The 16,396-nt window shown below is 30.4% G+C and overlaps 2 protein-coding genes across 3 annotated transcripts; both read left to right on the plus strand.

Annotated features, from left to right (window-relative positions):
- The first annotated feature begins 4,937 nt into the window (after window positions 1–4,937).
- LOC112714974 (potassium channel AKT2/3) lies at window positions 4,938–11,393 on the plus strand. 2 transcript variants are annotated; one of them, XM_025766680.3, is made up of 11 exons: window positions 4,938–5,545; window positions 6,275–6,496; window positions 7,943–8,115; window positions 8,200–8,257; window positions 8,656–8,973; window positions 9,056–9,295; window positions 9,374–9,691; window positions 9,790–9,975; window positions 10,147–10,222; window positions 10,357–10,926; window positions 11,042–11,393. In XM_025766680.3, exons 3-11 carry the CDS (start codon window positions 7,979–7,981, stop codon window positions 11,152–11,154), a joined length of 2,016 nt encoding a protein of 671 aa, XP_025622465.1. In that variant the 5' UTR covers window positions 4,938–5,545; window positions 6,275–6,496; window positions 7,943–7,978; the 3' UTR covers window positions 11,155–11,393. The 2 variants fall into 2 exon arrangements, with proteins under 2 accessions (XP_025622465.1, XP_025622464.1); XM_025766679.3 differs by having other exon boundaries at window positions 7,957–8,115.
- Window positions 11,394–13,495: 2,102 nt separating this feature from the next.
- Window positions 13,496–14,698, plus strand: LOC112714975 (uncharacterized). Its single transcript, XM_025766681.3, has 2 exons — window positions 13,496–13,976; window positions 14,045–14,698. The coding sequence occupies exons 1-2, from the start codon at window positions 13,629–13,631 to the stop codon at window positions 14,600–14,602; spliced, it is 906 nt and encodes a 301-aa protein (XP_025622466.1). The 5' UTR covers window positions 13,496–13,628; the 3' UTR covers window positions 14,603–14,698.
- The last annotated feature ends 1,698 nt before the right edge of the window (window positions 14,699–16,396 follow it).

Genomic DNA, 16,396 nt, shown 5'->3' on the forward strand with positions numbered 1-16,396 from the left:
TTTTTTTTCCTTTTCCCCATCTTTTTTTCATCCAATTATATATATAAGCATGTTGCCTTTTAAGCATATTTTGAACCCCAGATAATTGAGATCAAATATTAAGAACAATTCGTGAAATAATTTTAAAATTGGCATTTTAAAATGAGGTTCAAGCATTCCTCTGCCTTATTATGATGTGAGTACTGAGTAGTTTGAATTCCATGAACAGAACGTTTAACATCAACAAGTGCAACTAGTTTTTGGCCTTAGCATATTGGTTGCTATAGTTCTTACTGAGCAAAACTTCAAATCTTGCAGTGCAAGAAATAGAGCACTAAAAGTGGTGAATAATTGATATCTGGACGTGGCAGAGCGTGGTTCTATATAATGATTATTCTTTTTGACGTTATGAAATGAAATGGAAACCCTGATCAATATAGGACCGCTATATTTTGTGCCTTCTTGATAAGATTAGTGAAAAAGATACTAAGTGGGTTGCTCAGAAAGCATAAATGCCATTTATATTTTTCTCATTTGTGGTGAAAACTGTAAATTTCAAATAACTACAAGTAGGCTTTAGTAGCCTTATAAGCAAGTGTGTAATTTGGAAGATGAATCAAATGCCAATGGTCCTTATTTTTTGGCTTTTTGCTGGCTCATTTTGATACAATGGTACTATGATGTATACTACCTTCATTTTAGAAGAGATTCTATTGCACGCATAAATTATTATGGTTTTGACGTGTAAATACTAAGTAGATTCTGTAATTTGAGATTGAAACAGCCATAGTGATTCAGCACCCAAGAGAAGAGCACTATTGTTTTCCGCTTCAAGTATGCAATCCGAGTTTCTCCAACACAACAAATCATCATAAATAAAAAAACGTATGTTGTTGTGTTTGTTCCTTGGAAACTTAAACATCACTAGATGTCTTCGTAATTATAGCTGTCGGCAATATGTCTCTAAATGGCCACTATATACAAATCAAAATAATTTCATGTCAATTTTTTTTTTATTGTTTTGGTAAGATAAAAATTTCTTTAAAAAAATCATTATTGAATTGAAAGTTTGGATTGTTTATTGAAGATCATTTTGTACTTATTAACAACTTTAGTTTCATTTTATTTGAGCTTGAATGTCACAGCAATGATTAAAAAATTGGTTTAATTTAACTTTAAAGAACTAACTCAACTAGTGAAAATAGAATTTGAATTGAGTGCATTTAACTCAAATTTTTTAGAGTAAGTTTATAAAAGACTCTAATATTCATCAAGAAGGAGCATAGTTATAGAAAACGGAGAGGGCAGAAAGAAGTTAAATCCCTCTTTGGTTGTGGCATAAGTTTGTGTTGGTAATTTATCATTTACCAAGAATAATCCATGGTCTCAATCATTTCTTGGGCACAAGTTATTGTTGTGGGAGAGTAGGACCAATTGTAAAACCCACGCTATTTCTCTTATTATATGTGCTGCCATTATATTATCAACTATAGTTATATGTTGAATTATATAATTAATAATTGCTAATGTTAATTAATTTTGGAGATCTGACTTTTTGGTTCGCAAACATTTAAGTTATGAAAATTTAAAAAAGAATTATACTAGGTAATTAATGATTTTTTTTGAACAATATAAATAACAGATCCTAAAATTGGTCCAATTCAAGTAAAATACATTACGTTCCAAATTACTCACCTAAATCTTAATATTAGAATAATCATCCGCACACCTATTGAATTGAACATCCAATACATCTATTGTTTATATTGTTTAATATTTTCAATGTCTACCTATACTTTTTCCTTAAAAATACATTTAAGTCACTGACCTTTTTAAAATCTAGACATATTGATTTCTGGGTCTAATTTATCTCATTTAAAAAACTTTTTCACGTATACATCCGTATTGATATATCCTAAAAAGGTCAGAACTTAAATGTATTTTTCAACATCTAAAATTTAAATGTTTGCAGATCAAAAAATAAAAAGTAAAGTGTTTTTTCTTAATTTTGTTACGCGTCAAAATAGTAATTTAGTTTGATGTAAAGATCATGTGTGTGTAGTTTAATATTGGTGAATGAGAATATCCATTTACTTAGAGAGGTGTATGAGCAATTTTATTTCATGCCTTTTCGTTGTTGGAGAGACTAAGGTCCCAAAGAAAGTGGAGAATTTTAATTTTAAATATGAATATTGTCATTGCTGCTAGATTCGGTCTTTATCTTATCATAATTACATGGCCCATGCTTTACGTGACTAACTTTTCTTCATGCAATGCAATCCATTTATTCTAATTCAGTAATTTGCACAAAAACAATAAAACAAAATAAATTTTAAATTAAAAAACTAAACAATTGATCAGATAATTAAGTTAATGCATATAAAAACTAAAGTTATCAAAAGTTACTTAATGTAATAACAAAAAAAAATTAATTTTAATATACTGATAATATAAAATATTTTACACAATTATGTAATTATATACATTCTTTTAAATTATTATTCACGCGATTAATATAAAAAGTAGTTATTTTTATAACAAATACCGAATATAAACATAACAACAGTAGTAATAGTAAAGGCATTTGAACACTTAGAGTTAAAAAATGTATTAAAGGAATAGAAAATGACATCATTAGATAATATCTTGAACAGTTGAAAAACAATATATTTCTGTAGTCATAGATATTATTATTGCATGAGGCCGGTTATAACTCATTTTCTCAAATCTCTGATCGGAGACATTCAATTATTCAAACTTTTTAGTTGCATAATTATGAATCAATATGAAATTAGCTATGTATATATGTAGGAATTAAGAGGTAATGATGAAGGGTAATGGGTTTTATAAGTGGCAAGAGGTCAGACAAAGTGAAATATTCATAGGAAAAGGCTCATTTACATGATTACAAAAAAAATTCCCTATATGTACTTTATGTTCTATAATGAGTGAAGTCTCACTTCTCTTAAGGGAAAGACTAGGTAATAAATCATTTTTTAACGAAGGGTAAAGTATATTTTAAAAAAAATTAGGACTAATTTAATAATAATACATGATAAATATATTTAATTTGTTTGTATTAAAATTTAAAAATTGTTCTTGTAAAGTTATTTTTTAATTAGTCATAACTTTTTAAAAAAAATAGTCATTATGAGTAAATTTGATACAAAATGTAAACAAAAAATTTTTAGAACAAAATTAAAACAAAATAAAATTTTATGATATTTTTAAAATTTTTAACAAATTTTAAAGACAAAAGATATACTGTATCATTTAATAAATAATTTTATTTGTACTCTTTTTTTTCTAAAAAATAAAAAATTAAAATAAATTAGTTAAATCGATTTTTTTTAATCTTATATTAGCTATATATCAATCTAAAATTATTGACTATGTAGTATGACTCGATGTTCTTAGATGTGATTTAAAGCAAGGAATAGTGTTAATGTGACACCATACCCATACTTATTATGTCAATACCGTGTGCTTTGAATCTTATCAAATTATTATTATTCACTAATGTTAACATACATGATGCATGTCACCTACCTTCCGAATTTTCTAGCTACCCAAATAAAAATGTGGGAAATCATAATTGCATATTGACAAGTAAAAGTTGACACCATAACAACACTACTACCCAGTCAGTGTAAAAATGATAAAGAACTAGTAATAATAACTAGTTGACATTATACAAATTAAATAAAAAATTCATAAAAAATAAAAGAAAATTTATACAAAATAGAAAATATTGGGATATTTTCCTAATAAAACTTTCTTACACATTTTTTGTGCTGAACCCCAAAAACTATATACTATAGTAGGAAATAGACTAATAATAGAGACCACATTGCCTATTATTGGAAGGGAATTTTTTTTGTTTCTAAAATATATTTTGTCCGTACTTTAAAAATATCACAGCTTCTTAGTTTTATTTACAATATTTAAAATTATATAAAAATTAGAAAATAGGTACTTGCAAATATTTGTAGAGGATCTAAGTATTTTTTTTCAGTGAATATGGATGTCAATTGGATATAATACTGACTGCTGTACTGTTTTATTTGGGTCTGTTTTTTAATATTTGACAAAGTTTTGGGATAAATTTAAGAGTTTAATTTTGATGCACTAAAACGTTTTACATCGTTATCATGTAATTATATTTATTTGTTTGGATGATCATTCATGCTGTTAATGTAAAAGTAGATATTTTTACTGATAAAACTATTTTACGTTAAAAGTGCATAAAACTTAAATTTTTAATTTAAATATAAATTAAAAAAAGGTATTTTTGTTTAGGTATAGAGTGGGTATGGATAATAATTATTCCGTTTGAACCTAATTAAAATCCTAATCTCCTAACTTAATAATCCTAATTCCATATTATAGTTTTTTTTAAGAGGAAAAAATGTAAAAATAAGATATGTATGAGACAATGCAAGTATATACCATAGATTTAGGTATGGAAGAGAAATTAATAAGATATCCATAAATAATAAAACAGAAAGTAGACCAAACATATATATGTGTTGAGACAGGAATGAATAATAATCAAATACCCACTTTGACCCGTTGAGATCACAATCTGTAAAAACATGCCAAAGAAGAAATCTTGCAATATATATATACATGTGCATGTGTGACCACAATAATTTATAGTTGGTCATACACAATTTGTACGTGTTTTTCATTGATAACTATAAACCGTCCACAAATGTAACATCTGAAAATGATGTTACAATTATATTAGAGAGAGAAGAAAAAAAAGAGAGAAGGGAAGAAATGGACCAAAGCATAGCATAAATCCATCCACGAAGCCACCAAGTCTTGAATATATATGACCCACCATTTTATTTTGTAATTAAATTCAAAATAAAAATTGATCTTATCTCACATGATATGGTGCATTGGTGCATGCTACCATTGTATATAACTATATATATTATCCTAACAAGGACACCTTATTTAATTTGTGTCACTATAACTATAGCTATACATAAGGACCCCCTACTCTTCTATATAGCCACAATTATATCATATCATCACCATCAAAGAAATAAATAAAAACAGAGTTCCACAACTACCACCCTTGTTCTTGATTAATTTGTTTTAATTTTGTCCTCTAATTTAAACAGCATCAATTTTTCTGAGAATTGATTCTAAAAGTAACACTCTAATTCCCTCACCTTCTATCCCTATATAGCTCCCTCATAGACATATTAGTATTACAAATTGTTTCTCATCAAAATCTCACAAAGAAGTGAAGAACAACTAGTTATTATTTTTGTTCCTTTATTAATTTTAGAATTAGTTAGCTACTAGCTAGCTAGAAATTAAATATGGAGAGGAACAACTTGAGTAGTTCATATGATCCTCATCACATAGTGAAGGAGTGTGAGAAGAAGAAGAATGATCATGATCATTTGGGAGGTTCATCAAGGAACATGTCTTTCAATCTGAGGAATGTTTCAAAGCTCATTCTTCCACCACTTGGAGTTTCTTCCAACAATCAGAACCATGTTGAATCAAGAGCTTGGATCATATCACCAATGGATTCAAGATACAGGTTCATCATTAATTAGTTCTGATTAATTAATTTAAAAACCATAATTAATAGTCTTTTGATTATAGTATCATCACCAAGCAAACTTTTAGAACATTATTGTTACTTAGAAATCTTACATATAGTACTGGTTTAAAATATATACTTTTTTTTCTTCTTGTATTTGTCTTATGTTATTTTTTTTTAGAGAAAATGATAAAAGGTTTTTGACTTTTTAACCCACAGACATTTAAGTCTTCGAGAATTTGAAAATACATTTAAGTTTTTGACCTTTTCAAAATCTGAATACATTGATCTCTACTGTTCATTTGAAATTGTCGGACCCAACGAAGAAATCAAATGTGACTCTCATCATACTAACCTAGCCGATATGAATGTCCACGTAAAAAAGCTTTTAAAATGGAACAAATTAAATCCAGAGATTGATGTGTTCAGATTTTAAAAAAAGTTAGAAACTTAAATGTATTTTCAAATTTTCAATAACTTAAATGTTCACTGACTAAAAAGTCAGGTATCAATTTGTCCCTTTTTTTTTATTTTGGGAGTTCAGACATATAGCTCTAATACTATGTTATGAAATCATTAATTTCAAAAACTTAAACAAATAGAAAAAGGCAATACAAATAGTTATATTTCTAACACACGAAATTGATAATCCTTATAAATATAAAACAGTCGAGTTAAATGGAACATTTTACTAGTCAATTTATTTATTATTTGATATATATGTAGGTGTTGGGAGAGTTTTATGGTTGTTCTGGTAGCATACTCTGCATGGGTGTATCCATTTGAAGTAGCATTCATGCACTCATCTCCAGAATACAGGAGAATCTACATTGTTGACACTGTTGTTGACCTTTTCTTTGCCGTTGACATTGTGTTGACCTTCTTCTTGGCTTACATAGATCGAACTACTCATCTATTAGTTCAGGACTCCAGAAAGATTGCATTCAGGTAATTAACTCAATTAATTAATTAATTAATTAATTAATTAATTATAATTATTGTTATGTGTATATAATACAATAAAACTGTCCATACTCATAGACTAATAACAACTTATTATTACGTATTTATTCTACAAGGATGTTATTTTGAGTTTAATTTAATGTACTGTGTATAAACTATTCATTACTAATTAAATATATTCTTAATAATCAAGTTATAATATATAATCAAAAGATAAAAATTTGAGTGCAGTTAATTTTACATGTGAACATGTGAAGTTGATAATTTAGTTAAAATCTGTCAATTTATTTAACAATTTTTATTTATTAACTTCACTACAATCGAATTATGATTTTAAGAATCAAATGTAAATATGTGAAAGTACTATTTTAAAGAAAAAGGTCAAAAGGTTCGTTTACGAATAAAATATTGTATCTGATATATTCTTAGTGAAAGGAATTTAATTTAACTTTGGTATAAATATATGTAATGATTATTCTATTCGAAGCATGCTGGGCACGAGGGATTGATTCTATCTTTTCTATTTTGCTGCGTAAAAATACCCTTCCAAATTCTAATTCTTTTCCTGATTTATGCGATAACATGCATGTGGCCTCTCATTTTCTACCCAATATATAGTCTCTTTTGTTTCATTGGTAAAAAAAAAATGTCGGTTTCCAATTAATTTTTAATAAAATCGAATTCAATGATACTAATGATGCTTGTTTTATTTGTTGTGTTTATTTATAGTTGTATCTACCACTATACTTGATGTCTGGTCTAACTTTAACCACGTCAGAAATATGGGCAAATATGGGCCAGATCAAAAGGGTAGTTATGTGACAAAGTTTAATACGGGTCAGCCCAATTTGAATAATAGCCCAATGATTTACGTTATATCACTTTTTGTCCAATACCCAAATAACTTTGTGGCCCATTTTTAACGAGAACAAAACAAGAAAATAATCCCAAAATAAAAAGATTTGTAATTTGTATTATGATTTCTACAACTTAAAAGTAATTAAATTCTCATTTTTTTATAGGCCAATTTCTTAATGTCTTTTAAAATTATGTCAAAATTATCGAATTTATTCTTGATATATGATTTGGGAAAAAAATGGTTAACGTGGAGTTTATCAGTATATATATATATATATATATATATTAAGTGCTTAATCTTTAGCAAAACAAATAACACCTTTTTTATTTTATTAACATTTTTAATTTAAAAAAACTTAATATATCATTATGAAAAACCCTACCCTAGTCTTTTATATAACTTCGGTTGAATTTGATTGAATTAGTGATATTATCGGTAAATATTATGGTGTAGGATTTAATATAAATAAATTTAAAATTATAAATAGTAAAAATTCAAGTACAATGTGAAATTGAATGAAGTTGAGTTTAAGTTGGATTACTTAGTAATAAAGCTAACGATGAAGGTGTTAGTAACATTGTGGTAGGTACTTGTCAACATGGTTGGTAATGGATGTGGCATCAACGATCCCTTACGAGGCACTCTCTTGCTTGTTTACCGGCAAACACTATGTCTCCCTCCCTTACTACCTCCTTGGCCTCCTCCGCTTTTGGCGTCTCCGCCGTGTCAAACAATTCTTCACAAGGTTCTCTTCTTTATAACACAATTCTTATTTCTAATCACTCTTTTCAACTTCATATGTTTACGTATTTCATGCATGCACATGCAGGCTTGAGAAAGACATAAGGTTCAGCTATTTCTGGATCCGATGTGCTAGGCTTCTCTCTGTAACGTCTCTACTCACTTCTTATTTCGGTCAATGTTTGATTAAACTGTTTAACATTTACATGTGAAAGTCAGATCTAAACCTAGAAAATTTGTAACGTAATAAAGTAACAAAATTAAGAGTTTAATTTTGATGCTGTAAATCATTTTGCACGGTCATTCAATTCCATACTGAACAGTTAAAAGTAGTTATTTTTACTGAATTGGATGTCCGTGTAAAACTGTTTTCCACTGTCAATGTATCAAAAAATAAAATTAAAAAATTAATCATTATTGAATTTATAACTTGTATCATGTGTGAATTTGGAGACCTTGAAAGTCATATAATATATGAAGAAACATGAATTTTTTATTTTGGAAAATGAAAGATGGATTGATGTGAAAAAAATGTTGGGTGCAGGTAACAGTATTTTCAGTTCATTGTGGTGGGTGCTTGTATTACATGCTGGCTGATAGGTACCCTCATAAAGGGAAGACATGGATTGGAGCAGTAAATCCAAACTTCAGACAGACAAGCCTTTGGATCAGATACATCTCTGCCATGTATTGGTCTATCACCACCATGTCCACCGTTGGCTATGGCGACCTCCACGCTGTTAACACCCTCGAAATGATCTTCATCATTTTCTACATGCTCTTCAACCTCGGCCTAACTGCTTACTTGATTGGTAACATGACTAACCTTGTTGTCGAAGGAACTCGCCGTACCATGGAATTTGTAAGTCAATTTCACTGTCATATGTTCTTTTCTTAGGTTTCTTGTATTGCAAGTTACTTATGATGCATGATTATTGATGCAGAGAAATAGCATTGAATCAGCATCAAACTTTGTGTCCCGAAATCGATTGCCTCCCAGGTTAAAGGAGCAGATCCTGGCTTACATGTGTTTGAGATTCAAAGCGGAGAGTTTGAATCAGCATCATCTCATTGAGCAACTACCAAAATCAATTTGCCAGAGCATCTGCCAGCATTTGTTCTATGAAACTGCCGCAAAAGCTTATCTTTTCAAAGGTGTCTCAAAAGAAATTCTCTTGTCCTTGGTATGAAACTAAACTAAACTTGGATTCCAATGATTACCTCGGCTCTAATGGATGATTGTACTTAATGTTAATTGGTAGGTTGCGAAAATGAAGGCAGAGTACCTGCCTCCTAGAGAGGATGTTATTATGCAAAACGAAGCGCCGGATGATGTTTACATCATAGTTTCTGGGGAAGTAGAGTTCATTGATTGTGTAATGGAGAAAGAGAGAGTCTTGGGGACTCTACAAACAGGGGACATGTTTGGAGAAGTTGGTGCACTTTGCTGCAGACCTCAGAGCTTTACCTTTAGAACAAAGACTCTCACACAGCTTCTAAGGCTGAAAACTAGTACACTGATTGAAACAATGCAGGTTAAGAAAGAAGACAATATACAAATACTCAAGAATTTCCTTCAGGTAGGGAAAGCTTGGAATTTGAGTTACTGGTGATCATGATGCTTATAGTTTTGACTTTTGATTCTCAAACACATTGTTCATTGTGATGCCAAATGCAGCATTTCAAGCAGCTTAAGGATCTTAGTATCAGAGATTTAATGGTGGAGAGTGTGGAAGAAGAGGATCCTGACATGGCTGTGAACTTGTTGACTGTGGCCACCACAGGCAATGCTGTTTTTCTTGAGGAGCTTCTAAGAGCAGGTTTGGATCCTGACATTGGAGACTCAGAAGGGAAAACCCCATTGGTAAGTCCATGTCTTTTCATATTTATAACTATCTAAAATTGATCTTGAATTTCAACTATAGATCTTAATTATGTTTATAGTAATTCAGTGTTAAAATACACTAATTCAGTGTCTCTGGACACAATATTCCTGTCGATGTCTCATTTGCCAAACACATTTCTTGTTATGCAGCACATAGCAGCATCAAATGGGCATGAAGATTGTGTTAAAGTTTTACTTAAGCATGCATGTAACTTACATTTGAGAGGTATGATAAACCTATACCTATACCATTATGTAATGTATATATACATCAATACATATATAGCTTCCTTTATAAGTTTTTATTGATTATAATATTTCACATTCATTTTAGTGATATTGGTTACCATTATGTTGTAGATATCAATGGTAACACAGCACTATGGGATGCTATAGCATCAAAGCATTACTCCATATTCAGAATCCTCTACCAGCTTGCTGCTCTCTCTGATCCACACACGCCGGGTGATCTCTTATGCACAGCAGCAAAAAGAAATGATTTAGTAGTGATGAAGGAGCTCTTAAAGCTAGGATTGAACATTAACTCCAATGATCACCAAGGAATGTCAGCAATCCAAATTGCCATGCAAGAAAACCATGTGGACATGGTTGAATTGCTTGTCATGAATGGAGCAGATGCCAATGGTGTATGTACTAATGGATTTTCTGCATTAGCCTTAAATGAAATGCTGCGAAAGCGCGAAGTTGGTCATCGAATCAATGTGAATGAGGCCATACCATGTGATTTTGTGTCAGAAGGGAAACACCAAGAAGATCAAAAGAACAATAAGGGAAGTTCAAATGGATTCAACTGCCCAAGAATAAGCATATATAGAGGTCACCCTATACAGAGAAGAGGAAAAGGTTCCATGGAACCTGGGAAGTTAATAAGGTTACCTGATTCATTAGAGGATCTCAAAACTATTGCAGGTAAAATATCAGTTCTCATATATATTTGCCATAAGTCACTATTGAAATATTTATTAAATTCAATGTATAGTTTAAGATCTTAGTAAGTTAAAATGATTTCAATTGTGTATAACAGGTAAAAAATTTGGGTTTGATGCAAAAGATGCAATGGTAACTGATGAACAAGGAGCTGAGATAGACTGTATTGATGTCATCAGAGATAATGATAAGATTTTTGTTGTTTTATAGCCAAATTATGATCAGATATAAATTCAAAATGTCAAGTGTAAATATTATTATCTATTATGTTATGTATTTCCTTTTTCTGTGATTTTCATTCTGTTGCCTTATTCCTATAGACAGACGTAAAGAATCAGAAGAAAAAACAACAAAAGTCTTCTGGATTTTCAATTGTTGTTGTCTTTTGTAATTCTTGACTTCTGCTAACTGAAAAATCCTCATCAATTAAAGAGATCATTTTCTGGTCACAATTTCTTTAACAATAATAACCATAACTGCTTGAATTAGACCACTATTCTTTAGAAGTACTACTCTCTTTGATTATTGCTTGTGGAACAATCTCTAACTGTGATATAGGCGAATCATTTTGTGATTTTGATTCCATTAGACACTAACAAATTCATAGATGAATGTTGTTAGAGATATGAGATATCCTAAATAAAATGAAAATGGTCTTTTATGTCAAATCACTTAATAACAGAGAACTAACCATACCTCGGATAATGATATGAGCTTATCTCTGGAGTAATATATTTAATTTGGTCACCATTAACATAGAATATATAATTAAAAAGAAGGGAAATATATTTTATAATAGAGGACCAATATCAAGGAATATTTGATATGGTTTCCTTTAAAGGTTGCATCTACCCTTAAAATCAGCAGACAGAAGGAAAGAGAGATTTAAGTGTTTTTCCTTTGTAGATAAGCTTACTTTGATTGTGATTAGGTGCTTTGTACTTTCTCCTAAAATTTCAAGTTATTCACAGATTGAGTTGGTAAAAGTAAATCACAAAAAATTAATAAAAATAATCCAACTCTAACATTTAACTCGAAGAATTATAGTTGTATTTTTGAATGCTGATCTTTGATTTTCTTTTTTTTTTTAAATATTGGCTGCTAGTTAGGATAATAAATGATTATGATGCAGTTGTGTATTTTACTATGATATTAGAGGTTAACAATGATCGTTCTCCACGATTTGTAGGCAACAACAAGAAGACAAAAAAAATAACAGAAAAGAAAAAAATAGAAAAGACAACTAAAAGTACGGTGGAAGCGATTTGATGTATGGTGGGGGCGATTTGTGAGAGAGATATCAAAAATTAAAGCCCCCACCATACATCAAATCACCCCTACTATACTTCTAGTCGTCTCTTCTATTTTTTTTATTATTTTTTTTGTTTTTTGATGCTGTCAACAAATCCCTCTAATATCGGAGTGAAACATGTTTCATTATAATCACGCATTACAGTAAATATCATCTCATATTCAAAAAAATTAACCCTGATTTTTTTGTCTGCGAAATTTGAATTTAAAATTAGTTAAATAATAACAAAATTACACGTGACTCGATAAACAATTTAATAATTTATTTTTCAATTAAGCAAAAGATTATTATTGAATAGAAAAAGGTAGTAAATTGAAGTTGAGGTTGGTGAATAAAGTGAAGATGATGAGCTTCCAGCTGGCAAATTTATGCACTTAGATGAATTGTGTGAGTGAAGGATTATTTAGGAATGGTCCATGTCCAAGAGAAAGGACCCATGACACATATATCATATCATATCATATATGAACATTGATTATTCTAGAATAGGATGAGAACATTTTTGGGCCTTATATATATAAATAAATATGGTTCATGCAAATGAGAAGGAGTGACTTAATTTAATGCCCATAATAGAATGTTGGGTCCTAAAAGGAGAAAAGAAGAATCTGCATTGTAATGTGCAAAATACTCTCTTTCTCTTCCTCTTTCTCTCAGTACACAGAACCCTACCTATCTTTTCAAAAGAACAAAAATGGACTACGTACAACTCTTTAGCTCTCTCTCTTTAAGAATACAAAACCAAAAAGGGTTGTGCAGTGATGAGAAACAAGTTAGAAAAAATAAAATAAGGATAAAAAAGAGGTGGCAGCACTTAATCCAAAAGGGAACCAAATCAAAATGGGAAGAATGAGAAGCCAGAATCTTAGTCAAATAAAATAGTCATATATCAAAGGCAACAAAACAAAGCCTTTCCTTTAACACCAGCCAAGGCAAACAAACAAACAAACACAATCTAACATATATCATATTTAAACACCCTTCCTTGTCAGAAGGGAAACAAAAACTGCATATGTTATGTTGTTTTCATGTTAAGCACTAAGCAGGAACAGAGAGTGATAATAATAATAATCCATTTCATTATTATCATTATAATAATAATAATAAAGTTATGAGTTTTTGTTTTGATGTTTGCATATTTTTGTGCCCATTTCACAATAAAAACAAAGAGATTCCCAATGATATCTTCCACCGAGTGTATAGGAAACACACATAATTGCACCCAACACCAAACCATAGAAACCTGAGCTTCAAAAACATTTCTTTTCTTTAATTTCACTGCTTTTTGCTGCTTCTTTAAGCTACCCTTTTTTCCATTATATAAACCCATCAATCTCCATCAACCTTTCCCTCAAAAAAAACCCTCCTTTCTATGATGGGTTCTTCTGTGAATGGTTTCTACAACTTTCTGAACCAAGGACTCAATGATCTTCACCACTCTTTCCTCTCACACAACTTCATGTCAATCCAGTTCCTCTCACAGGTCATCTCTTCCCTCCAATCCTTCCATTCCCACCTCACCATCCTCGTCCGCAAGCTCCGGTTGCCGGTGGGCGGAAAATGGCTTGATGAATACATGGATGAAAGCTCAAGGCTCTGGGATGCATGCCATGTCCTTAAATCCGCCATTTCTGGAATGGAGAACTATTACTCTGCTGCTTCCAACATTGCTTCTTCTTTGGATGGTTATCACTATCTCTCTCCCGAGCATTCGCGCCAGGTGAAGCTTAATAGAAACTTTAATATCATATCATAATAATTTCTAAATAACATATTATTATTGTTCAGGTTATTAGAGCAATAAATGTTTGTCAGAGGGAGATAGTGGGGTTGGAAGAAGAAAACAAGAGCCTATTAGAAACAAGGATTCAAGCATTGTCACAATGTGTGAACCAGAACATCTGCATGGAATCAAAGTTGAATGGATTCAGTGGATTCCGTGGAGTTCTCTATGCAATGAGGAGTGTTAGCTCATTGCTTCTCATGATCCTTCTCTCTGGCCTTGCTTACTGTTGCTCTTCCTCTTGCTTCCACCACCATGACCACAACATGGTTTTGGGTTCAGGGTTTATGGTTTCCATGGCCATGTTGAAGCAGAAAGTAGCAGAGGAAATAGACCAGCCTGGGATTCTCATGTTTGAGTTGCAGCAAGCTAAGGGTGCAATGGAGGAATTGAAGATGGAGTTGGAGAGAGGTGGTGAGATCCAAGTGAAAGTAGAGAACATCAAGAGTTGCTTTGGATTGTTGAGATGTGGTGTTGAGACTCTTACTGGACAACTTGATGATTTCTTTGATGACATTGTTGAATGCAGGAAGAAGCTTTTGGATATCTGCACTCAAAGATAGTTATTAGTTTCATACATTATTATTATTCATATATTTATATATAATATATGCGCAGCCATTGCTAAACATGAAATAAAAACTATGTTTTCTTCTTAATTACTTTGTCTTAAAAATTCTGTGCTGAAAGTGAAAAGAAGAATGTGATTCTTGCTTTCAAGGGAAGCAAACATTACTTACTCTTGTTTAATTTTAATTAAGAAGCAGGTGACTTAAAGAGAAAGAAACATGTTTGATTGAATTCTATGTCATGGAAGATCATCAGATCAGAAAAGAAAAGAAAAGAAAAGAAAAGAGAATGGTATATATATCATATCATGTATATTCATTCATATCTGATGAATTGTTTATTAAAATATTATTAGTAGTGTGGAGTCAATGAGAATCTTTCTATTCTGTTCTGGTTCAGTGAGAGAATTTCTTCTGCTTGAAGATCACAATTCACAATTTTGTATTCTAATAAGTGGCCATGTTTTCTTGAATAAAACTGTCAGATCTTATAAAATATGATGATGATTCTAGGAACAACATATTCTGCAATACAATATAATATTACATGTACCTAAATATGGTTATGATTACACTACTATTTTAGAACCAAGAAACTATACTATATGTATATGCTGCATGGTCACTGTTATTTAATTCAAATATTATTTTTAACAAAAGCATAAATATAAATATGAGTCTAATCATGACATGAAACAAAAAGTATCAAAATATGACTTTGTTAACATAGATTTTTATTATTTGAAAAATTATGTAGAAATCAATTTGATATTTAAAAGATTTATCACTTCAATTTGTTTTGTAAGAGATATCATTATATCAATATGAATCAAGTTAGTAGTTAATTTTCTATGGATATATTATATAAGTATCGAGTTTTATCTTACAAATCTAGAAAAAAATTCATATGTAATTATTTTTATGTGAAGTTAAAAATTGAAAATTGTTAAGACGACAATTTAATAAAATTTGTCAAATCATCTACCATCTCAAGTCTCAACTATTGACGTCACATAAAAATAATTGCAGAATCATCTATCACCTTAATAACAACATGTCAATGTGACAAAATGGCTAACTTTATTCAATTCACTATCTTTCAAGAAGATATTAAATGTTAGAAAATCCAAATCAATTTACAAAGTAAACTTTTAAAGATCATTTTCATGGTTAAAGAAAAAGGGAGACAGCAAGTGTTATTAGTAGTTAAAAAATTGCATAGTAAAGAATGTGATGTATATATGCTTTGTTTGAGGAAATTAAAGGGTGGGTAACAATAAGTGAAACTTTGTCCAAGAATTACATTACAGCCCATAAAGGCTAAAGAAAAAGATGCAAACTAGTAGTACTAGTAAGTGAAAGCAACCTTTCAATTAAAGCTCTCTAGTCCCTAGGATTATAATTTAAAGGGTAGTTGATATCTCACCAAGCAACAAGAGCAAGATCTTCTTCCTTCCTTCCTCTGTAAAAAGTCAAAAGTGGTTCCACATGGGAAAATAAGAAAGTAGAAATTTGATCATCATTCTAACATTGAAAACAGGATTGTGTTGCCTGCCCACTAGACAAACTGAGAAACCCAGGAACCAAAATTATGTTTTAATCACAATACCAAATTTCTCTTTTCACCTTTTTTTTCCTTGTCTAATTGTCTATTTCACATCTTATCTAATTTAATTTAATTAACTATATAATTATTAGTAGGCATGGCCTACTACTCTAATTACCCTGAATCATTTACCCACTTTCCTCTTTTAAGTTAAGACAAGTGTAGATTTCATGCTAAATGCT

This window comes from Arachis hypogaea, chromosome 10, assembly GCF_003086295.3.
Source record: "Arachis hypogaea cultivar Tifrunner chromosome 10, arahy.Tifrunner.gnm2.J5K5, whole genome shotgun sequence".
NCBI classification, from domain to species: Eukaryota; Viridiplantae; Streptophyta; class Magnoliopsida; order Fabales; family Fabaceae; genus Arachis; species Arachis hypogaea.

Excerpts from the sequence above, each read along its gene's own strand:
- LOC112714975 (XM_025766681.3), top strand. The coding sequence starts at position 13,629 with ATGATGGGTTCTTCTGTGAATGGTTTCTACAACTTTCTGAACCAAGGA. Across the intron at positions 13,977-14,044 it reads CTCCCGAGCATTCGCGCCAG|GTTATTAGAGCAATAAATGT; the intron begins GTGAAGCTTAAT and ends ATTATTGTTCAG.
- LOC112714974 (XM_025766679.3), top strand. The coding sequence starts at position 5,319 with ATGGAGAGGAACAACTTGAGTAGTTCATATGATCCTCATCACATAGTG. Across the intron at positions 5,546-6,274 it reads CCAATGGATTCAAGATACAG|GTGTTGGGAGAGTTTTATGG; the intron begins GTTCATCATTAA and ends ATATATATGTAG. Across the intron at positions 9,692-9,789 it reads TACTCAAGAATTTCCTTCAG|CATTTCAAGCAGCTTAAGGA; the intron begins GTAGGGAAAGCT and ends TGCCAAATGCAG.